Here is a 23,339-nt window from a genome sequence, read left to right on the forward strand (position 1 = left end):
AGGGAACTGATCAAGATGGCACAGCCAGGCCTGCTGGATGCCAGGCTCTAAGGCCTGAGGAGGCCCCAAGGGACAGAACGTGCAGCAGACGGGCCTTCGGGTGAAATGCTTTCTTTCCTCAGCTGGGATCCAGGGACACTGAACGACACAGAGAGAGCAGCCAGTAACAACATCCAGTTCCCAGGCTTGTTCTAAGCACTTCTTGTGCAGGGAGTATTAGTCCCATTTTTCAAGTGAGAAAACTGGCACAGAGAGGGTAAGGAATTGCGCCCAGTCACACAGCCAGCAAGGAGAAAGCACCTCCAAGGGTGATAACATCCCCAAGGGCACATAATCCTGCAGATGAGGAAGCAGCCAGGGAACACATGCAGGTCCATGCTCCCAATAGGGAGAGACTTGGGTTCTAATCCTCACAGGGATACTGTGAAATGAAAGCCACCATGGGACAGCTGGGCTAAGCCAGGAGGGCCCACATGGTTCCAAGGTGAGGTCAGGAGGGAGGGTCTAGGGTTCCCAGTGCTCCTACAGCCTGGCTGCTGTGGGTTTGCCTCCTGCTGAACCCAGGGGAAGAAAGCTGTAGTGTCCACCCAGCAAACCCGCCCCACCTCCGCTCACCTAATGTACCTCCTGACAGAGGGAGGGTGCTCGCTCTAGAATTGTTCACAACCAAGCTTCCAGCTCAGGCCAGGCCTTTGGGAATACTGGGAAATAATCAGGTCGAGTTGCCTGTTCAGGGAGGGCACCCCTCACAGTTCCTGTGCGGTCGACTTAGGGACAGCAGAGCAGGAAGCAGCTTTAGGTGACACCCCCCACGTTTCCATCCACAGGTGACGTGACAAGCCTGCATAAGCTAGTCACATCTGGGACTAGCCTGGCCCTGCACAGTCAGAATTTTCCTGAGGAGGGTGGCCTGGAGGTCCTGTCTGTGTGAACTTTAACTCTTAGTCGCTGGATTGGGGCCGGGGTGGGGGTTGAGCAGCAGCCACGTGCCAGCCATGGTGAAGGAGTCCCAGGTCCCAGGGACTAGCATGGCTAACGGACCAATGGTGCAGGGCACTGGCACACACACCTGCCTCCCTTCCGGGTCCTCGCCAGCAGCCTTTCTCATCTGAACTCTGGAACCGCAGGCAAGAAGGAAGAAAGACTACATTCTACGTGGACCAGTCTCCTTATCTATAAACAGATGGATATCGACCTTCTAGGGCGACGTAAGAACTCAGTACAGGGATAGGCCTGGTGCCGCAGTCGGAGCCGTCTGACTGACCGCGGCCCTTTGCTCTCCTCCGTCAGGGTGGGAGGACCCATTTCCACAGCAGATCAAGATTATCTTGCCCTCGCGTTTGGAGCTCTGCAGGGCAGGGGTTCTCAAACCTGCCTGCACATTCTAGTCCCCTGAAGATCCCACGTTGGTATTTCTAGGGGTGAGTCGTCGACCTTCACTGTAAACCGCCCCCCCCCCCACCCCCGCCCTGGGAGGTTATGACACACGGCCAGAGTGGCGAGCCTCCACGTTAGACCATGGATTCCCCTATCCAGACGTGCGGAAGAATCACTGGGGACTCACTAATGACGACAAGGGCAAATTCCCAGGGCGGACCCTAAGGGTCGGTTTCAGCCTGTCCGGGGAGGGGAGTCCAGAGGACCTTCATCTTCAGCATGTCCAGTCCGCAGCTTTGGGAAGCTCCTCAGCTTGGAGGCGCCTACTTTTAAGCAGGACAGAAGGGTCTCGCGGGCAGCCTCAGAGGCAGCCCCAGAGGCAGCCCGCACAGGATGGCCCCGTCTGCCCCCGTCTGCCCAAGGTGTTGCCTGGCCCCGCCCCCGGCCCGCCCAGCTGACCAGCACTCGGGGCTGGAGGCTCGGAGCCCCACCCCGCCCAGAAGACCCGGAGACACCGGCCCGTGGAGGCTCCCAAGTCGCGCGAGAACTTGCCCGGAAGTGTCAGAACCTTTTCTAATACTATCGACAACAGAGAGGAAGTTCCGCAAGGCAGCAGCGCGCAGACGCGACACGCCAGCCTCGCGCCACCGCGCCTTAAATGCGCAGGCGCGCCGGCCGCTCTCTTTTCTGCTCTTCCTTCTGCCTGTCTCCAGACGTCAGCGGCTGTTGGGTCCTATGTCGCGCCGGGCCCTCCGGAGGCTGAGGGGGGAACAGCGCGGCCAGGAACCCCTCGGGCCCAGCGCCCTGCAGTTTGTCCTTCATGACGACGATGATGTGGAAGAAGAATGCCCAAAGCGGGGTCCAGGTGGCCGGCGCCCCCGGGGCGCAGGGAAGGAGGGAGTCCGAGTCAACAACCGGTTCGAGCTGGTGAGACGGGGTTACCTGGGGTGGGGGCAGCAGGTGGGGGCGGTGTGCGAGGCGGGTCCGTGACGTCACGAGGCGGGGCGATGAGGGTCTGGGCTGCAGTGGGGAGGGCGGGGCGAAAGGAGTGGGAGGTGACCTGAGGCCAGGGGGCGGAGCTACGTTGGGTTTGTTCCGCGGTGAGGGGAGGGGCCATAGCATTCAGGGACGGGGTAAGTAGGGTCCGGGCTGCCGCGGGGTGGGCAGGGCCTGTCTTGGGGGCGGGACCGCGGTGTGGTGGGCGGGGCTTCATTCCCGTAGACTGGGGCTCCAACTCTGATTTCAGGGTTAAGTATCTCCCCCGCGGTGCCTTCGCAAATGTTCTCACAACCCAGGACTCTGCCTCTCCCTTGCTCGTCGCTTTATCTCCCACAGCAGGTGCCAGGCACCGAGGAATAACGCCCCCACCCTGGGTTCTCCAAAGCTCTGGCTTCAGACTGTAATTTTATTTTTTTTTCTTTTGGCTGTGTGGCTAGTGATATCTTAGTTCCCTGACCAGGACTGAACCTGGGCACTTGGCACTGAGAGCTTAGAATCCTAACCACTGGACTGCCAGGGAAGACCCAGCTGGGTCTGTAATTTTGCATGTGCTGGTTCTGGCGCCGCCGACTGCCTGTGTGGCAGGTAGCATGTCTGCTTCCTGTGCCCAGCACACAGCTGGGGCTCCACACTACCGCCGAGCGTTCGGAGGAGTAGCAGTGGGTCTGAAGATCTGGAAGAAAACACCTCTCTCTTGGTCTGGCTCCCAACTTCACAGGAAGGTGGCACGTTAGGACCTATCCTAAGACAATGGAGAGTGTAGGCCGCCCATCCCACATGGGAAGTTTGGTTTAGAGGTTGTCCATGTCTCTCTAAGGTGAGAAAGCCTCACTCCAGTTTCTGCTGGGGGTGGCATGAAATCTCTTCAAAATCTCTGGACTCTCTGTCCACCTCTTCTGAGCCTCCCTGCACTCTTGTTTCTTGTCATTTCTTTCTTTGTAACTTTTTATTATGGAAGATTTCCAACATATGGGAAAACAGAGTGTTACAAGTAACCTTCATGTTCCCCCTACCAAGCTTCCCTGGCTCCCCACACACAGCCACGTCTGGTTGTTTTACCCCAAGGCTCTCATCACATCATTTATCCCTAAATTTTGCAGTTACTTTTTGACTTGTCCCAAAACCCTCAGGGCTTCTTTCTATCCCCCTTGTTCACAGTCTGAAATGGGTTTGTGCTGGAGTTGGCCATTTTCACGGATCTTCTGTCAGGGTAATTTCTCCTTATTCTGACATTCTCCAGGTTTAGTGTCTCTCTCTCTTTTTTTTTTTTTTTTAAGTCAAACAATATTATGTTATTTGGAGAACATTCACACATCCCAGGCACTGCTGTGATGTTGTGTGCCTTACTATCTGCCCAGGTCATGTTATCCCCATTGTACAAATGAGGTAGTAAGTGACACTCACTGTGTAGATCCAGGCTTGATGACTTACAGTTGTACTCTTAACCATCCCCTGGTATTTGTCTCTGAGGCATAGTTAGTGTCCCTTCTGAAGAAGAAAGGAAAGTAGATGGATGGTAGGCCAGGGTATGTGGGATAAATTGGGGAAAAGGCAGGTTCTTCTCTGTGTGAACAGAGGGAAAGGATGCTTATGTGGAGCACCATGAACTCAGGTCAGGGGACCAGCGGCTGCACCTGTCTGTCTGTGCTGTGTGTGTTCCCTTGTGCTTTCTGGTAAGACACTGATGTGGCCGGCACAGACCTCCATCGTGGTCTCTGGATTCACACCTCACCTCCCATCATCCCCTTTAGATGTTCTGCAGACATCTCAGACTTGGTGTGTCCAAGTTTCAGCTGCCTTCTGCCTCCTCCAGCCCTCCCTGACTGTTGAGGGAGCTCCACTCTCCTGTCACTAAGGCCAGCAGCCTGGAAGTACCCTTGACCTTTCTCTCTCACACACCACATGCAGAGCCTGGTAAGGCCTGTACGGCTCCAGGCACAGTGCCTGCGGGGTGGCCATTGCCTCCGTGCAAATCATTCTGACCACTCCCGCTCATCCTCTTGTCCTCTGCAGCCTGTCTGGATGCAGTAGCCACAGGGATCCTGTCAGGCCCACGTCTGCTGTCAACGCTGCTTCCTTATAGCCCCCAAGGGCCTGGGTCATGTTGCTCATCTGCTGGAGCCACAGGCCTGAAACACAGGTCTCCCGCCATCCCCTCTGCCTGGGACATGCTCTGTTCCCCCGTCGCTCACTTCTCAGGCTTCGCTCAGATGTTGCCTTCTGAGTCTTGCTCATCCTTCCCAATTTAAAATTACATCCCCTTCCCACTCCCGTCCCCGTTCTTCTGATCTTTGTCCTTTTCCCATGGAGGTTTATCACCGAGCAGACCAGCCAAGTTACCTCCATGTTCTTTTTATCTCGTGCTGCTTGCCTCCCTCTGCCTTGTGAGAATGGAGACTTCATTGTTCTCCAGTGTTTCCCCACCCCCGGAGTGGCGTCTGCCTCTGTGGGTGTGCAGAGAGGTCCTCTGAGGCCAGCCAGTGAGAGCCTGCACCTAGCTTTACGGTCAGAAGGACGCAGATTTGCATCATGGCTCCACATGTCCTTACCTGTGAGAACTCAGACGGCATTCCTAACCTACGTGAACATACATGTCAGCTCCCCTGCTTCCTGCCTCATGGGGTTGTCACAAGGCATCAGTGAACTCCATGCCAGGCACACAGCACAGCAGATGTTGGTACTGAATGATGTTAACAACCAGGAAAGGGTGTAATAGGACTTAAGTGGTTCCCCCACCATCCCTGGGAGTGGGAAGATCTCTAGGGTGTCTGTGACTGGGACTGTCCTCTTTTCTGGCTCTTGAGTGAGTTTCTTTGGCCTTCGATTAGAAATCATCTGCCCTACCTCATTCCAAGTGGTTTTTGAAAATCCATTTAATTGAAATATAATTTATATGATAAACATGCCTGTTTTTAGAGTATAGTTTGAATTTTGCAGCATAATGTACTGCACAACTGTTAAATAGTGTTGTGTAATAGAACTTATTAGTGTTTTGGGGTCAGGGACCACTTTGACAATCTGATAAAAACTATAGAAACTTTTGAAAACTGTCAAGTTTTACTGTATATCATTGAAAAGTTTTAGCAAGAAGACCATTTTCCCCCAGAGAATTGCATGAGTCTGTGTCTCTGTTTTCATGTACAATGCAGTCACCAGTCTCTGAAAGAAACCTCAATTATAAAGGAAATCTAAATTATGTAATTAAATAAAAACAAACTTCTTTCAAAATAAGCATCATTGTTCAGGTTGCTGTTGTTTGAGTTGTTCAGTGACCGTCGACTTGCCAATATATGTCATCTTCATCTTTGATGTCCAGTTCAGGAGCAAAACACCTGGCTTCATATTCACAAATGCGTTTAATATCAGGTGGTGTTAGAACCTCTATAGCTTTTTTCACTGGTCAAGGGCACATTTCGATGAGGATTACCATAATTTTCTAAGATTCTTCATGTTAACGTCATGTCACATCAGTTGTTTTATCCGTAAGTCTGTGAGAAAACCTTAGCAGAGATGGCCTCATTGATGCCAGTGTCTACCTACAGTAGACAGTAAATGTACCTACAATAGACAGTAGATGAGGCTTTGTCTTCCTTGACTGCATACCATAGGAGTACTCTGTCAGTATTGCAGAGGTTTAATGTTTTCTCTCTTTAAATGGAAAAAAGAATTAAAAGGCTTTTTGGTTTTTTTGACCTGCAGGATCTTAGTTCCCTGATCAGTGATCAAACCCAGGCCCCTGCAGTGAAGGCACTGAACCCTAACCACTGGACCGCCAGGAATTCCCCAAAAGGCTTATTTTTGTAGAGCCAAAAATAATCTCCCAATAAACCAAGCAGTGCATTAATAGAAACAAAAGTAAGGTTTTTACTTCCAGTCCTGGCAGAATAACTGGTACTGAAATAGCCCTCTTGCCCTAAACAACTGTAAGACCAGCAGAACAGTGAACTAATTGTGTTCAGACATTAGACAACAAACGTTGGAGGTCTCAGGTCCCCGAGACCCCCGTGCCAGCTTTTTGCTTGGAGACAGTCTCCAGAGATTAGCACAGGAAGGCTTTCCCAGCAGATCGCTGTGCTCTCGGTGAGTCGGGGAGTGGGGGTAGACTAGATTTGGGGTTTGCAGAAGTGGCTTGAGTTACGGGAGAGGGAGCTGGAAGGAGGGAGTTCTAGAAGCCTGCTTGGAGTCTTGGGCTCGATACCTGGCTGTTTAGGCATAGAACAACCAGTGAAGAAGGGACAACACCAGAGATTGACCACCACTTGAGCTCTCGGGCTTGGGAAGACATTCAGCTCTGACCGGCCAGAGCAGAGAGGCCTCAAAGAGAAACCTGGTGATGAGTGGAGGCTTCCAAAAGGCCTTGCTATAGGAGTAGGGCACAGTCACCCTCCAATGAAGAATATCCTATACCCATCCTAAGATAGCCTACAAATACAGTTCAGAGGAATTGTGCTAATCTGCAAGTAAATTTACTGCCTCCCTAAACAAATGTCAACACTGTTAAGGAAAACTACAAAATCCAGTCACTCGGCAGTGTCACATCATGACAATCAGTGCCCACTAAAAAATTCCAAACACATGAAGAAGCAGGAAGATGTGATTTGTAACCAGGAGAAAAAGCATTCAGTAGAAACAAACATGCTGATGACAGATGGTAAAATCATATACAAGCCTAAGACAAGATATAAGTATGTTCAAGGATTTAAAGGAAATCATGAACATAATGAGGGAAAAAAAATAGGGAATCTCATTATAGAAGTAGAAACTATATATAAAAAAAGAAACTATAAAAGAGCAAATTCCATAAAGGAAAATATTTACTATCTGGAATGAATAACCAACTCAGTGGTCTGAGTAGCAGATTAGATAATTGAGAAGAAAAGATCAGTGATCTTGAAGTAAGGGCAAAAAAAAAACACCATCTAATGATCCAGAAAGGGGGAGCGTGCTGGGAAAAATTAGTCTCAGTACTTTGTAGAGCACTATCAGGTTGTTTAATGTCTGTAATTGGAGGAGCAGAACGGGAGGGGTTCTGCAGAAAAAGCCATGGATGAAATTGTGGTATAAAAAGTCTCAAATTTGACACTGAAGAAAACCCCATAGATCCAAAAAGTTCAACAGACTCCAAGTGGGATACGATTTAGAAACAGTTTAAATCATAATTGTTGAAAACCCATGGTGAAGAAAAGTCATGAAAGAAGCTGGAGGTAAGAGACAGGTTTTCTATAGGAAAGCAATTACTGACCCACTCTGGCTCAGAGGGGGTCCGCATCCTTAAAGTGCATTCTCTGTCCAGGGAAATGTTTATCACAAATGATTGTGAAATAAAGATATTTTCATAAACACAAAAGCTGAGAAAAATCATTGCCATAAGGCCTACACTAAAAGAAATGTTAAAGGAAACTTCATTTTGAAGGTAAATGATACCAACTGGTAATGTAGATGTATGTGGCGGAGTGAGGAGTGCTGGATATGGTAATACAGTAATAAAGTATACAATGTTTTTTAGTGTTAAAGTTTCTCTTAAAGGTAATTGGCTGTTTGCCTCTTCTTACTCTTTATTTACCTAATGGGGTTTTGATATTCTTTTATTTTCCTTTCTGTGAATGTTGTCAGTTCTTTGTGCATTGAGCACGAGGACATGGGTTCACTCCCTGGTCTAGGAAGATGCCACATGCTGAGGGCCATGTAAGCCTGGGCACCACAACTGCAGAAGCTCACTCTCTGTGGAGCCCATTTTCCACAAGAGAAGCCCCAGCAATGAGAAGCTCAAGCACCCTAACTAGAGAAAGCCCATGTGCAGCAATGAAGAGCCAGTGCAGCCAAAAGTAAATAAATTTTTTAGAAAAAGAATGAGATGACCCTCAGAAGCTGTACACTGTGGGACTAGGCACAAGAAGACACTGGCCTCTGGGTGCAGCGTCCTGGGACAGGCAAAGTCATAGTGGTGAAAAGCCTAGGACTCAGCAGCGTGAGCAGGGCTAGCTGCCAGCCAGGGTGTACCGTGGCCCGTGTTTCTGGGGTCATGGAAGGGCCTTGTCTCTCGACCAGAGTTTGGGTCACACACCTCCTCCAAAACTTGTCCTGTACATTCATTTCAAAGAGCTTCAATAAAAAGTTTCCTACCCCCAGCAGAGATCCAGCACCTCCGCATCCTCACTATTAGTGTGCTTTGCGCCCTGTCATACTGTGGATCCCAGAGTGCACACCAGCAGTGGACAAGAGCCTCTGGAAGTTGGCATCTATTTGGGACCTTGAAGCTGATGACTGACCTGGAGGCTTCTGGATGGCGAGTCAGACACGTCAGGGTGCTGGACAAAGGTGCTGGGCCGGCACCGGCCAGTGTGGGTAGCAGTGAAGCTGCCGGTGTGCAGAGCCCTTTGCATCCTGTGTGCACAGTCAGAGATTTTCTTTCCAGGGAAGTTGACCTTGGCATGGAGCTTGTTATTAATTGAAATTTCTCAAAACTTTCTCAGAGCTTCCAAAGGGGGCTCAAAAATGAGAATTTGTTTGAAGGAAGTGAGCAGGACTGAAAAGAGAACCAGTCCCTAACTTCCCAGAGGTGCAGAATCCTGGACAAAGTTTGCGGGCCATTCCTCTAGGACCCCCGCCACAGAGAAGAAACATCAGAAGACCCTTCCGGTACTTCCTCCCTTGGTGGCGCTGGTGTGGGGAGCAGCCCTCCTCCCTGTCGCTCCCCGTTTCCAGTCGTTGAAGAGCTATGAACGTGAGGGACAGGCAGCCATCACACAGCCTCACACTTTGTCCCTGCCCCATGGGAACCTCTACTGCTGAAGACAGGAAACCAGGGCACCCAGACAGGCGTATGTCCCTCCCTGTGACCTTCCGTGGGAGCCCAGGCCTACGGGAGCAGGCAGTGCACGGTTGCTGAGGACGTCATCCCAGTTTTGTTTTGAAATCATCTTAGGGCTCTGAGGTTAGAGTGGCTTTTATTTTTTGTTTTTTGAGCTTTATGTTTTTCGGATGTTCTGAATCGAATGTGGTTTCATTTCTCTACTTTTGGACCTCAGCAAAGCAGCGTGGGCCCCTCAGATCTGGCTCTTGGAGCCTGGTGGTTGCTGCTTTGTTGCCTCTGGCTTGCTGGTTCACTTACTGGCTAGAGGGCCAGAGCTTGTTCCGTGACTTGTCCCCGCCCCTCTCAAGAGTGAGGGTGTGCATCTTTCGGGACCTACCATCCAGCATCAGGTCCCTAAGGTTTGCGTGCGTGCGTGCTTGTGGTTTATCCCTGTTCACTACCAACTGAGGTCCCATCCTTAACTCGTGCGTGTCACCCACCTTCTCCCCAGCACTGGTCCTGTCTGCTGGTGTAGACTGGCTGGCTGGAGTCCAGGTGGGAAAAGGGAGCAGTGAGGCGTTAGCTGAGCGAGTATATTTGTAAACCGTCTCTGGAGTGGTGCTCGGAGGGGGAGCACTTGTCACTGCTGAGCAGATGACGTGGCCACATGGCACCCTAGCGTTCTCTGGGGACCCTAGGCTGGTGATGTTCATGGTCCTCCCCTTTGTGACCTCAGTGATCTGACATGCACCCACCCCTCCAAGACATGCATGTCTCAGATTCACCTTTGTAATTGATGACTAGGACGCAGCCCTAACACCCTTGCTCCCCCATCTTTGTTTCCAGATAAACATTGAGGACCTTGACGAGGCACCTGGGGTAAACGGGGAGAGGACGGACTGTCTGCTCGTGGACGCTGTGGTGTCAGGGAACAAGAGGAGGGCCCAGAGCGGGCACTCAGAGTCCACCAGGGGTGGCAACGCGGCAGACACGACAGTTCCCTCAGAGCAGGTGTGGCCCACCCTCCATCCCGCTGGCATGCTCCGAGGGCTGTTCTGTGACTTGCCCAGCTGCCTGGATTGCCTTGGGGGCCATGATCAAACTTGCATGGACTCCTCGAGACTAGTGGTGGCTGGGGAAGGGCCATAAGCAGGGGCCCCTAGGCACGTCTCCCTGGCACAGGGCCTGCCTCCCACATTCTGGGTGTGTTGTTTGCGACTGGGTGGATGCTCCTTGAAGCACATAGGCTAGGTTAGGGTTGGATGAGAAGGGGTCTCCTAGGAGGCCCCTCATCATTCACCTGGCAAGTGCTCACTGCAGGCCCATCTGTGCCCTCCAGGGGCCTCTGGTGCAGCTGGGCACCCAACTGGTCTTGGAATGTTGGGGGCTTCCTTAAGGACCTTTGCACTGATGGAAGGGAGGTGGCCGGGTAAAGGCACAAGAGATCTTGAGGCAGGGGGCCTGCTAGTAGGGGGGCTCTGCTGAACACAGTGGGGAGTGGCTGACACGGTGAGGCACGGCAGCCGAGGGCAGGTGGGTGTATGGTCCAAACCCCATGAGTTGTCAGGGACTCCTAAGAAAGGTGGGGTGAGACCACAGTTGGGAAGGCTGGGGGAAGGTCAGCTGCTGGAGAGAAGCGGGTGTGTTCCTAGGGGATTCAGAAGGTGGGCACCTGGATGACAGGCCTGCTGCCATATTCCCTTCAGCTGACCTCCCCACTCCAGCTAGTTCTTGGGTTTAAGATGTCCTCGTCTCTCTCCATTGAGAGAAATGTGCTTCTTTTGTTAGTCCAATGCAAGTAGCAAACTCCGCAAGAAGAAAAGAAAACAGAAAAATAAGAAAAACGCAGGAGAAACCTCGGTATGTACAGCTGGAAGATTTCCTCTCTGTTCTTTTCTGTTTCTTGAGGTGGTGTTGAAAACAGGCCAGTGTTACTTGATATTTTGTTGACTATTCAGAGGTTGGGGGAAATTAGTGAGCTTGTTCACTTAGATCCCAGAGGCTTGGAGCTGTCTGTGCTGTCCATTTTCCAGCAAACATCTGAAACAGTGCAGACTCTGAGTCCCTTCCTGGTCCGTGGTTCTGACTGTCCATCTTATGACACACCTCTCCTTTGTCCTCACTGTACCTGCAGTACATGGTGTTTGGATTGGACTGTCTTTCAGGAAGGCGACACGAGATAGTACTTGCTTTTAGTGAAAGTAGATTTTGCTGTTGATTGCTCCGTGTGGTGATGTGTGTCATTTGGGATCTCAGGAGAATGGCCTGGAGGACATTGACCGCATCCTGGAGAGGATTGAGGATGCCAGCGGTGCCAGCCGCCCGGGCCCGCCCCCCCTGAGCACCAAGAAGCACGTCCTGTACGTGGAGCACAGGTGCGGCCTCGCCGAGTGAGGAGGGGGATGGCTGGTGCTGACCCATCAGGACCGTTCTCTAGCTCTCTGTGCCTGGAGTATATGACCTCCTCTGCTCCTGTCCCTGCTGCCAGCTGTGGCCTCCTTCCTTCCTGAGGCAGGGAAGACCCCTCGGTCTCATGCCCAGCGAGTGGTGGCCAGCATGGTCACGGGCTGTGTGGTTGCAGAGGTCAGCCGGCAGGAGAGCGATTTTTCCCGTTGGGTTCTCATGTGACTTTCTGACATTCCCAGGATTGTTGTCAGAGCACTCATCTTTGTTTTTCTCTAAAATTTTCAATTCTCTAGACACTTGAATCCAGACACAGAGCTGAAAAGATATTTTGGTGCCAGAGCTGTCCTTGGGGAGCAGAGGTAAGATCACCGCTGTGTTTTCACTGAGGTGGGGAAGGAGAGGGGCTTTAGAGCCACAGTGACAGGCGGACCCCTCCAGGGTCCGAGGGGAGTTGGAGAGAAGTCTTGCGGCCTCACCCTCCGTCCCTCACCGCTGCTGCCCATCAGGGTCCTAGTTTTACAAAGCCTTGAAATCTCAGCCAGATGCATTTTTGCTTTGCAGTCTAGAGCAACTCTGACTTGGAGTTCGGGTTCTGACAGAAGTCTGATCTTTGTGAAGTGGGTTCTGTGGCTGCAGCCGTGTGTTCAAGGCCATGGGAGCGCCCAGAGCACTGCGATCCCAGGCTCCTGTGGGAGGGGCTGTTCTGCCTGGCGCTCCCTTGCAGGCCCAGCCCCAACTGAAGGAGCTTTCCCTCTGCCTAGGCTTTATCTTTTCAAGTGCATGTGTTTCTGATTGTAGGACTCAGTGCTTCTGTAAAACAGCCACTCACTCCAGCAGCTCCAGTCCGGTTGTCTGCTGTGCGTTCTGGGCCTGCGGGTCCTGCTGTCTTTCACGTGCCTGGTTTGCGTGGCTGAGCTCTGGGCACCATATACCAGGGCACGGGTGCTGGGGTGTATTTGACAGCAGCCCCTGCTGGCACTTGGCGTGGGGGTGCCACCCGCTGCCCTCTTGAGAGTTGAACCCACACCCCCCGTCTGGGTGTGGCTTCCTCCTCTGGATCCATGGTAGGCGTGGGAGGCTTTAAAGCCTGTCGTGATAACAAGATGAAAAATAGTCATGTATTGAGTTTTGTTGGTTTGGTTTTTCTTGGCCTTGTTTCTCACCATGAGGGATCTTGGTTCCCCAGCCAGGGATCAAACCCATGACCCCTGCAGTGGAAGCATGGAATCTGAGCCATTGAGTTTCTCATTGTGTTTGCTTTATAATTTGCTTTTTTTATTTTTGGTGTTCAGTTATACAGGACACAGGGGTCTCTGATTTTGTCTTCTTTTTTGGAATATTAAGGAAGAACGTTTTTAACTCAAAATGTTCGTCTTTTTCACCTGGGCTCCCCTGGACCCAACCTTCCACCTTGCTTCCTTGTGTCCTCTGTTTGCCATCTGCCTGGTCATTCTGTACCACATCTTTACATGTTTGCCTGATCGTATTTCTCTGCAAACTACGTTGTTAGTGTACTAGTATTTAACAGCTCTGCATTTATGTTTTCAGTGGTAAACTGTACTTTTTATCCCATTTGCTCCTTTGAACACTTAAGTCCTGTGTACAGGCTCCCCTGAGAAGCTGTGGTCTCTCCTGGGCCCCTGGCCACACGCGTCTCTGGCCCTCTCGGGACTTCCAGGTGCCCTGTGCGCCTTACCTTCTCTGCTGCTGGTGTCTGCCCCGCCTTGGCGCACCACCTCCCAGGGCAGCCTCTCCTGCCTGCCTAGCAGCTCCCTGCAGGGCTGGACCCTCCCTCAGATTCCTAGACAGGACAGTCCTGAGTATTTGGTTAATTCTCCTTTGTATACCTTACCAGTCACCCAGAACCAACCTACATTTCAGTTTCCTCCAGGTTTTGACCACTGTTTTCTTGAAGAGTTGTATTTTCTCCTGTAGTTTTTTACTTTTTTTTTTTTTTTTGAGTAAGTGGGATTTTTAAAAATTTATTTTGCCGCATTGGGTCTCAGTTGTGACATGTAGGATATTCATTGTGGAATGCTGGATCTTTGGCTGTGGCCGTTGGGCTCCAGAGCGGGGAAGCTCAGCAGTTGTGACATGCAGGCCTGGTTGTCCTGCGACCTGTGGGATCTTAGTTCCCTGACCAGGGATCAGATGCATCCCCTGCATTGGAAGGCGGATCCTGAACCACTGGACCACCAGGGAAGTCCCAGTTTTTTACTTCTCTGTTGGAAGAAGGGGCATACTTTTTCATCTCATTCCTCACCCAATCCAGATTCTTACTCATTTTTTTTTTCTTGATGAAATAATTTAGATAATCAAAGAATTATGCAGAGAAATATAGACAAGTCCACTAGGCCACTGCTGCTCAGTTCAGTCATGGAGGAGAAAGCCTTTGGTGTGACCCTGGCTGAGGGGAGGGGCTGGCGCCTGCAGCAGAGAACACCCCCCATAAGAGGTTGGGAGAGGGCTGGGGGAGGGAGCCGGGCCACGGCCCACTCGTGCTTGTGTGTGTGTGTGACTGGCTTTCTTTATCCAGAAGTGTGCTGGTGTTCGGGCACCGATGCCCCATCCCTCTGGGATTTGTTGGTGGCCCCTGCTCAGTGGGTCGTCATCCAGGGAGGCCAACGCATCTGCAGGTCGCTGCAGGCTCCCTCTCTCCTTGTTGTCTTCACATCAGGTTCCACCTTGTGCTGCATTTTTGCCTTTCCTGCTGTTTCACTAGCCTGAGTTTCCTGTTTTTCTTACCTCTGCATGTGTGGTTTGGTCGCTCGGATCTCAGTCTGCAGTCCCGTCTGGCAGCCTGACGGCTGTTGTCCAGACAGTTTATATTCTGTTCTTGCCCACCAAGGTAAAGCCGTGCCCTGTCCATTCTCCCCAGGCCGCGGCAGAGACAGCGCGTGTACCCCAAGTGTACATGGCTGACCACCCCGAAGAGCACTTGGCCCCGGTACACCAAGCCAGGTGAGGGAGTGGGGCTGCTGGGGGCTCCAGCGTCTGGGCTCAGACCCCACCCACCGTCTGTCTTCTCAGCCGTGTGGTAATCCGCTTTTCTCCACCTTCTCCCTTTGTGCTGTGGGTCCTGCCCCATAGGAACCCAGCAAGTTCATTCTTAAACTGTGCTGTTCTGTGTTCTGTTCACACTCACAAGTGCACAGAATTCAGAGATCAGCAGCAGAGCAAAAAGGTTTGCATGTGGGGTAGTGCCCTGCTGGGGGCTTGGCTGTGTGGCGTGAAGGATGGGGGCGCCCTGGAGCCTGGGGTGCCCTGCAAGACCCCTTGTGCCCAGTAAGGACCTGGTGGGCACCTCGTCCCCCTTGCCCTTCCCTCCCATGTTCCCAACAGTGGCCCCTGACTGCAGGCAGAGGACACATTGGCATGGGGTCCTGGTGGGCTGGAGTAGACTCTGTCAGAGACCGTGGCTAAGGGCATCCCCACACCCTAACGGGTCTCACGACGGTGCTGAAGGAGATGAAGTTGTCAGGCTTCTCAGACCCTGGACCCGGCACCCATCGTCACCGTAGGAGCAGAGGGTGTCATGAGTTAGCAGTCCCTGTCGCCTCGGGGGTGACATCTGGATCCTGACTTTAAGCAGACCATGTCCGGGGCTGACCAGGTGTGGTGGGGGAGGCGGGCTCTGCATGTCCCCCTGTTGTCCACGTTCCTGGGGGGAGAAAGGGTAGAAGGGGCATCGGAGGTGTGGCCTGAGCCGCAGGCAGTTGGCTCTGGGCATCCTGACGTGGGCAACCCCCACCCCAGGTCTGTCGATGCGGCTGCTGGAGTCCAGGAAAGGCCGCTCGGCCTTCGCCTTTGAGCACAGCGAGGAGTACCAGCAGACACAGCACAAGTTCCTGGCTGCCGTCGAGTCCATGGAGCCCAACAACATTGTGGTGCGTGGGTGTCCTGATGTGGTCCTGGGGGCGTCCGGAGGCCCGGGGCCTGCCTGGGTATCATCTCATCAGCGCACGCCACCCCCCCTGCCATAGATCCTGCTGCAGTCGAGCCCCTACCACGTGGACTCACTCCTGCAGCTCAGCGACGCATGCCGCTTTCAGGAGGACCAGGAGACAGCACGCGACCTCGTGGGTAAGGCCGTCCAGCAGCCAGCGCCTGCCTGCATATAGGCAGGGACGCTCTGTAAATACAGCTTTATGGATCTAGTGTACACACAGCTCTTCAGCCACCCCCCTGCTGATTCTGGGTCATTCCCATGGGGCGTCAAAGGACCTTGACCATCAGCCTTCACCTCCCCTCCCCCGCCACTGGCAACCGCCAGTCCATCCTCTGTCTCTGGACTGTCCTGTAAATGGAATCACAGCCCTGGTGTCTCTGTCTGGCTTCTTTCATGTATCACGATGTCCTCAGGGTTCACCTGTGTGAGCCCTGTGTCAGCATTTCATCCCTTCATTCATTCTCCCAGCTGGTTCCCACCCTGGCTCCCGGGAGTTGGACCCTGGGGGCTCCTGGGTTTCTTGAGGGGTGTGGCAGGTCCTGCCTCCCTTTTGGGTGTGACTGACGCCCACTGTGTGTCTGTTGGCCGGCAGAGCGTGCTCTCTACAGCATGGAGTGTGCCTTCCACCCCTTGTTCAGCCTCACCAGCGGGACCTGCCGGCTGGACTACCGCAGGCCTGAGAACAGGTGAGCCGCCCGCCCGGGTGTCTGTGGGCCACACTGTGTTCCCTTGCAGGGTCGTAGGCGTCATGACGTGAGGTCTGGACAGTCTGTGAGGGGCACCACTGGGATCCTAGGGTATCTCACTGTGTTTAAAGCTCGGATGCAGGAGGGCTGGGCCCAGGGATGGACAGGACCGGCCGGCCTGGGGTTGATACTCATGGGCAATAGGACAGAAACCATCAGCCATTTCACCACATGGGACCTGCAGTTGTACTTCCACTTGTGTCTGGACTCAGGATCCTCTGGAACGCCTGTGGGCAGGTGTGCATGCTGGCGCTGCGATCGCAGTCATCATGTCCACGTGTGGTGGTTGGTCACATGCACATGTGGGACCCTCTTCCTGTAGATGCTCCTCCCCCAGAGCCCCTTCTCAGCAGTGCAGCCTCCCACCTGGGCCTCTGCCTCAGGGCCCCGCACATGTGGGCAGGCTCCACAGCCCAGGCTCCCTCTCCACCCTCCTGTCATGTTGCACATGGGCTATGTCCCCCAGCTGGGGGCTGTGCTGTGCCCCAGGGCACAGGGCCGGTCCTGAACTTTCTTGTGTCTAGTTGTATGAGCTCTTTCCAGTGAAACTCTTAGTTCTTTGAGATGCTGAAAACACTGACCTTCCTGGCATTAGCAGGCACTTACAGGGCAGTGGTGACAATTGAAATTTGAGGATAAATGAAGATGGTGATTACAGTTTAAGGTGTTAAGTCTCTTCCCTTAAACGAGAGTTATTTTTAAGAGAAAGCCCGAGAAGATGGAGGTCTCCACTAACATATCAGCTTAGTTTTCTGTCCGTGCTCCCACACGTGACTGCAGACAACAAGCAGAGTCACCTTCTCTGCAGACAGGACCCTGGCGAACGTTGGCGCTGATTAGGCCACACGGGATACGCCAGCGAAGCCCACGGGCAGAGGGTGGACGCGGTGTTGGACGAGGCGCCGGGCGACGTGCGGTGCGGCCTGCTGCCGCGCTCATTCACGAGGAACTGTCTTGGGTCTAGGAGCTTCTACCTGGCCCTCTACAAGCAGATGAGCTTCCTGGAGAAGCGGGGCTGCCCACGCACGGCGCTGGAGTACTGCAAGCTCATCCTCAGGTAGGGGCCGCCACTGCTCCCCGGCCCGGGGCTGCGGCCCTTGGGCGTCCGTGCCAGCCCACTCTGGGTTTTGTCTCCCTCTGCCTGCCCTGCTCACCATGCTGCCTCCTCCTGGAAGCCTGGAGCCGGACGAGGACCCCCTGTGCATGCTGCTGCTGATCGACCACCTGGCCTTACGAGCGCGGAGCTACGAGTACCTGATCCGCCTGTTTGAGGAGTGGGAGGTGGGTATGCACACAGGCCAGGCAGGGTGGGGCCTCCAGGGAGGCTCTGGGGTAGACCCTAGTGCTCCTGCCTCTCCCTGCCTCGCACCTGCTTACAGGTGAGTGCAAGCGCAGAGAAGGCATGGGGAGGGGATGGCCATCGGACCCCTGGACACATTGGTGCCGGAGGGGTCTGAGACTGGGCAGGAGTGAGGACACCAGCAGTCCCATTGATGACCTTCACGGTGGCTTCACGTGCAAGTGTTGCTGTGTTAGGCGTGCTAGATTGCATGTAAGGTATTAGCATCAATTTCACCCGTTTTCTTTTAATTTGCTGCTAGAAACTGTGTACTGATGGTGTGCTCCTGTTGGGTGGTGCTGTCTCGGGGGACACCTCCGGTCAGGAGTGGGTAAAGGCAGGAGGTGACAGCCATTACTGCTCTTTGAACTTCCTCATAGCACATGCCGGTGTATAATTGAAGGCCAACTACATGGATCCTTTCGAACTCTGGGTCTGTGGTGTAGTTGGGCGAGGATCCCCACCCATGGGGTCTATCTCACACAAGTTCCTGAGGTCACAGGAACGCAGCTGCAGGGGCTGCCCCTGAATGTTTGGGGTGAGACCGTGGCTTCATCCTCACAGAGCATCATACATCGTGTGTGTTCTGCCATGTGCCCGTGGGCAGGGCGGTGAGGGCCAGGTGTCAGCAGCTGTGGAGGTGGGGGGTGGTTCCACTGCCCAGATGACCCTGAGCCTTGGGAAGGTGGGCATCCAGCCTATTCTTGCTCACCCGGCCTGCCTCTGTCCCCACACCCGGGTCCTTTTATTTGCCTTTCTGCACAGAGGAAGGGACAGCTTGCCCATGGAAGCCATGTGCCCGTGAGCATCACCTTGAAGCCCTTCCCCTTCCCCTTGTAGGCCCATCGGAACCTGTCCCAGCTCCCAAACTTTGCCTTCTCTGTGCCGCTGGCCTATTTCCTGCTGAGCCAGCAGGCAGACCTCTCTGAGCAGGAGGTGAGCTCCGCGAGGGAGGAGGCCTGTGTCCGGATCCAGCAGGCACTCACCATGTTCCCTGGAGGTGAGTGTGCCCTGCAGCCCTAGGCACGAGTGGGTCCCACGCCGGCCCAGCTCCCAGTGATGCTTCTGACAGCCACGTGTGCTCTCGGAGCATCTGTGGGGCTTAGGGTGTCTTCAGATATTGACAGTTCTAGCAGAACTTGTCACCTGAAGCGTATGCTTCCAGGGAGAGGGCACTAGGCTGGGTGTGACAGGAAGCAGGGTATCTGTCCTTATCCTGAGGACCCAGTTCTCACTGGGTGAGGAGCTCGGGGTCGGGGTTGCCCTGGGTTCTCTCTGATGACCTGCCAGTTTCCAGGGGCCCCTGAAGTCTGGCTGTGTGGATGGGAACAGGGCCTGCCGCCCCATCAGGCCCTGGTGGGGTTGCAGTCCTGTACTGTGTGTAGTTCCTGAGGGGCTCCCTCCCCGGTGGCGAGCCTGCCTGTGGGTGGCCTGGTCGCTCGGGGCTTCCTACTCATCTCGATCTGGCTCCATCCACGCGTGGGGCTGCCTGGCTGGGTCTGAGGGGAGCTGACCCTACCCCGTTGAGACCCCTGCACAGGGAGGTCACCCGCTTCATGGGGAAGCCCCATCGGGCAGGTGGGCAGCTCTAGTGTTGCGTGTTCCCGGGAGAATGCTGGGGGAGGGTCTCTGATGACAGCATCCAGCACACGTGCTCCAGAGTCCTGGGTGAGCCTCCTCAGCCTCAGCCCCTCAGGGTGCCGCCCTGTTCCCCCACAGTGCTCATGCCCCTGCTCGAATACTGCAGTGTGCGCCCCGACACCACCGTGGCCACGCACCACTTCTTCGGACCCGACGCCGAGATCAGGTACAGACTGGAGGTGCCTGGGGCCTGGGGAGCAACCATCTGGGTGTCAGCCTGGGGCCACCGCAGCGTGTCTGCTGGGCGAGCATAGTGTTGCTGTAGCTGTGCATGTGGTCCAGATGCCTTTGTTGCCACCTGCTGCCTTTTAAAATTTCTCATGATAAATTAAGAAAAACCTGTGACATGGGAGCCAGGCACCTCAAGGCTGGTCAGTACACCAAGGCGGGCCCTCAGGTCTATGCCCACAGGTGCACACATTCTTCGAGTATGTTGGCATTGGGGAACTTGTTCTTAGTAAGGGTGCTCGATACACAGAAGGAAACACCTGGGGGCCCTGCCCTGGGGGCTGCATCCCGGGGCAGTAGCCCCCTCGGGGCGGCCTCCTTCTGCTCCAGGTTGCCAACAGCCTGGGACCCCCAGAACACCAGTGGGCCCGTGGAGCCGGCCCATGGGGTCTCACAGTCCCCGCTGCCCACAGCCAGCCGCCTGCCCTGAGCCAGTTGGTGAGCCTTTACCTGGGGAGGTCACACTTCCTCTGGAAGGAGCCGGCCACCATTAGCTGGCTGGAGGAGAATGTGCACAAGGTCCTACAGGCGGTGGACGCTGGGGACCCTGCTGTGGAGGCGTGTGAGAGCAGGTGAGCCGGGGCATGGGAGTGAGCAATGCGGCGGGCCGGCCTGTCTCGTGGGGCCGCGGCCTCCTGCAGGGCCACCCTTGTCTCCCGGCCCCAGGCGCAAGGTGCTGTACCAGCGGGCGCCCAGGAACATCCACCGGCATGTGGTCCTGTCTGAGATCAAGGAGGCCGTGGCCGCCCTGCCGCCGGTAAGGACCGGGCTGACTACGGGCTTTGTCCCTCCAGCAGTTCTGCCCCCAGGTCATGGTTCATGCGGAGCCCCCTGAGAGGCAGAGCCATGCTTGCAGCTTCTGTGATCTTATGGGGTGTAGACCGGTAACCCGATGGCTCAGGGCCCACGGCCTATAGCCAGCAGCCCTGACATTTGGGGGTAGTCACAGCACCTGTAAGCGGAGGCCCTGTGATCCCCACACATGTGCTTGTCCTGGGTTCACCCCGATCCTCAGAGCAGACAGCCTGAATGTCCTGGTGGACGAAGCCCCCAGCCCCAGACTTCCCAGACAGGGAATGTGGCCCACTCCCAGCAGAAGTGTCCAGTCCAGAGTCGAGTCAGCTGAAAGCAGCCCGTGCTCTTTGTCCCTTTCCGTAGGATGTGACCACACAGTCTGTGTTGGGCTTCGACCCTCTGCCCCCTCTGGACACCATCTACTCCTACGTCAGACCTGAGAGGTACTTCTTGCTTTGCTCCTGGGCTTGCACTGCTCTGAGGTCAGTGCTGGGGCTCGGAGGGTCTCAGAAAAAAAGTCAACCTCTGCAGGCTGTGTTTTTTCATGTATCTGTTCACCCAAGGCCGTTTCTCTGTCAGGTTCTGGAGCAGGTGGTGGATACAATGGGACATGGGTATTGAATCCAGGAGTAAATATAGTCAGAGCTGGTGTAAGAACCTGGAGGAGACAGCCATGAGCCTGGGGTGTGGGGGGCAGCTGGTTTCCCATGGGAGACTCAACCCGTGCAGGGCCCTAGGGACAAGCGTCCAGCACAGCCAGAGGCTGGGGAGGAGGCCCCGAGGCGCGATTGTCCAAGCTGCTTTAGAATCGTCTTGGAGACAGGCTTTTTTCCGTTTCCTTATGGCCTTTAGCACTGAGTGAGTAAGTGCTTCACTTCACACAGAGCCCAGTCTAGGAGGGGGACCTCACAGTCCCCAGTCTAGGAGACTCAGACAGACTTTCTCATGTCCAGGGCTCAGGCGGACGTATTTTTATCTCCTTTGAAGTATAAAACTTAGAGTACATGTTCATAAGGAAATACAGTCCTCAGTTAAAATGTCAGTGGGTTGAGATGAAAATTATTAATGATGAGTATCAGAAGACTCAAAACCAAGCTGGCACGTGGGGTGTGGTCCCACTAAGGACAGTTGGGGGCCATCCTGGCTCCAGGTGCCCAGAAAGTGCAGGAGGCCCCCGAGACGCACTTGCTAGCATCGTCTCTCACTGCACAACTCGGAGGGAAGGACACTTGGAAACAGCTTTTCTCAAGATGCGGTGGGGCTCAGCTGCAGTGGCCCTACTTTGCCCTCTGCTCAACCAACCTCGTTCCAAAGGGCCAACCTGCTCTGGATCCCCTTTCCCCTCAGGCCCCAGCCTCCATGGGGGTGCCCTCCCAGCCCACCGGGCTTTTCTGACCATCCTGACTCCCTCCTGCAGGCTCAGCCCTGTCAGCCACGGAAACACCATCGCCCTCTTCTTCCGCTCACTGCTGCCCAACTACACCGTGGAGGTACGTGGCGTCAGCCCACGGGGCGCCAGCCTGAGACCGGGTGTTGGGCCTGGAGGCCTGGCTCAGACAGGTCTCATTTCCACAGGGGGAGCGACCGGAGGACGGGGGACCCGGGGGTCTGCACCGTGACCAGGGCCTGAACAGACTGATGCTGGCTGTGCGGGACATGATGGCCAACTTCCACTTCCACGACCTGGAGGTGCTGCCCGAGGAGCACCCTGAGGGCGACGGGGAGTGGGACTGAGTCCAGCGGGGCGCACGCCCCAGCGCTGCAGTCGTGCTCCGGGTTCTGTTCTGGTCGGATCGGCCAGGTCGCCACCTGCTCTGCTCTTCTATAAACTACGTGGGTTGCACTCTGCCGCGTGAACTCTTCTTTCCCAGGGCTGCAGTTGCCGCCCCCAGCTCCCCTCACGGGCAGGACCTCGCCGCCACTGCCATGCTGCCCTGGGGCATCACAGGGCCAGAGTCCACGCTGGCTTCAGGGGACACGGGTGGGTGTGGAAGCCAAGAGATATGTCTTGGGAAGATTGCTCGTCCTGGCAGCTCTGGGGAGTGAACGAGGCAGAGACTGGGGGGCACTTGATCTGGGGGCAAATGGACTGAGGGGTGGAGAGGGCGAAGACCAAGACGCTTCATCCAGATTGCGTCCTAGCACTCTTGAGTGACAGCTCAGAACCACACAGGCCGCCCGTGACCGAGGACGCTGTGTGTTGGTGGAAGGATCCAGGCCACTGAGGTTGTGAGTCCCACTGGGTACTCTTGTCTACTGAGCACCCTCCCAGCCCTGACCTCTGCCCACAGAGGCTGCCTGTGTGCTCCAGGGCAGCATCTGGGCCCCAGGCCGGTCAGTGTGGCGACAGGTGTGACCCAGTCGTCTCCCGTCAACAGCCACCCAACTCCTGTCCATCGCCCATCTTCCAGGAAGTCCAAGGCATCCTAGTGATGTGAGCTCACCCTCCAGCCGTTCCCAGGTGAGGGGCACCTGAACACCTGGCAAGGACAGGGCCCTTCAGACATGATGCTGTGAGCTAAACTTCCCACCATCCACATCTAGCTCCAGAGACCAGGCCTGCCCTGGAGCCATACGGCCCGCACCAAGGTGGCCTGTGGTGGACTTTGGCCAGTAATACAGTCTGCTGAGGATCTTTTGGGAAGGGGCTTGTTCTCTGAAAATGACAGGCAAGCAGGGAGAGCTTGGTGCCCTGCCTCTTTCAACCTTAAATGCATTTAGGTGGGGGTGTGATGTATGGAGCTACAGCAGCCATCTTGCAACCAGCAGTCCAACTTTACGATGAAGAGCCAGAGTCCTGGAATAGTGAAGCAAAGACTGGGCCCAGGCCTGCTGCCCACACAGTGCTTAGCCATGCTGCTCTGGCTGCTAGTTAGATAGCCAGGGCCCTTACATCTAGACATCTGTGCTATAAAGTCTCACCTGACCACTCAGACCTTGTGTTGCTCATGGATTGCTGTTGTACTTGCCACCAAGTCACACCACACCTCAGGTCTTCAGCACGAGCACCAAAGAACGGGCACAAAAGCCCCTCCCTTCCCCAAGTTCAAAAGAAAATAGACAGTT

General features: G+C 54.6%; 1 protein-coding gene across 1 annotated transcript; it reads left to right on the forward strand.

Annotated features, from left to right (window-relative positions):
- Nucleotides 1–1,966: 1,966 nt before the first annotated feature.
- TCF25 (transcription factor 25) lies at nucleotides 1,967–23,206 on the forward strand. Its single transcript, XM_061138411.1, has 18 exons — nucleotides 1,967–2,304; nucleotides 10,016–10,180; nucleotides 10,958–11,029; nucleotides 11,426–11,544; nucleotides 11,869–11,934; nucleotides 14,454–14,536; nucleotides 15,332–15,462; nucleotides 15,559–15,658; nucleotides 16,117–16,210; nucleotides 17,235–17,327; nucleotides 17,446–17,551; nucleotides 18,450–18,609; nucleotides 19,329–19,416; nucleotides 19,892–20,050; nucleotides 20,145–20,235; nucleotides 20,637–20,716; nucleotides 21,691–21,763; nucleotides 21,849–23,206. Exons 1-18 carry the CDS (start codon nucleotides 2,113–2,115, stop codon nucleotides 22,005–22,007), a joined length of 2,031 nt encoding a protein of 676 aa, XP_060994394.1. The 5' UTR covers nucleotides 1,967–2,112; the 3' UTR covers nucleotides 22,008–23,206.
- The last annotated feature ends 133 nt before the right edge of the window (nucleotides 23,207–23,339 follow it).

This window comes from Dama dama, chromosome 4, assembly GCF_033118175.1.
Source record: "Dama dama isolate Ldn47 chromosome 4, ASM3311817v1, whole genome shotgun sequence".
Taxonomy (NCBI): Eukaryota; Metazoa; Chordata; class Mammalia; order Artiodactyla; family Cervidae; genus Dama; species Dama dama.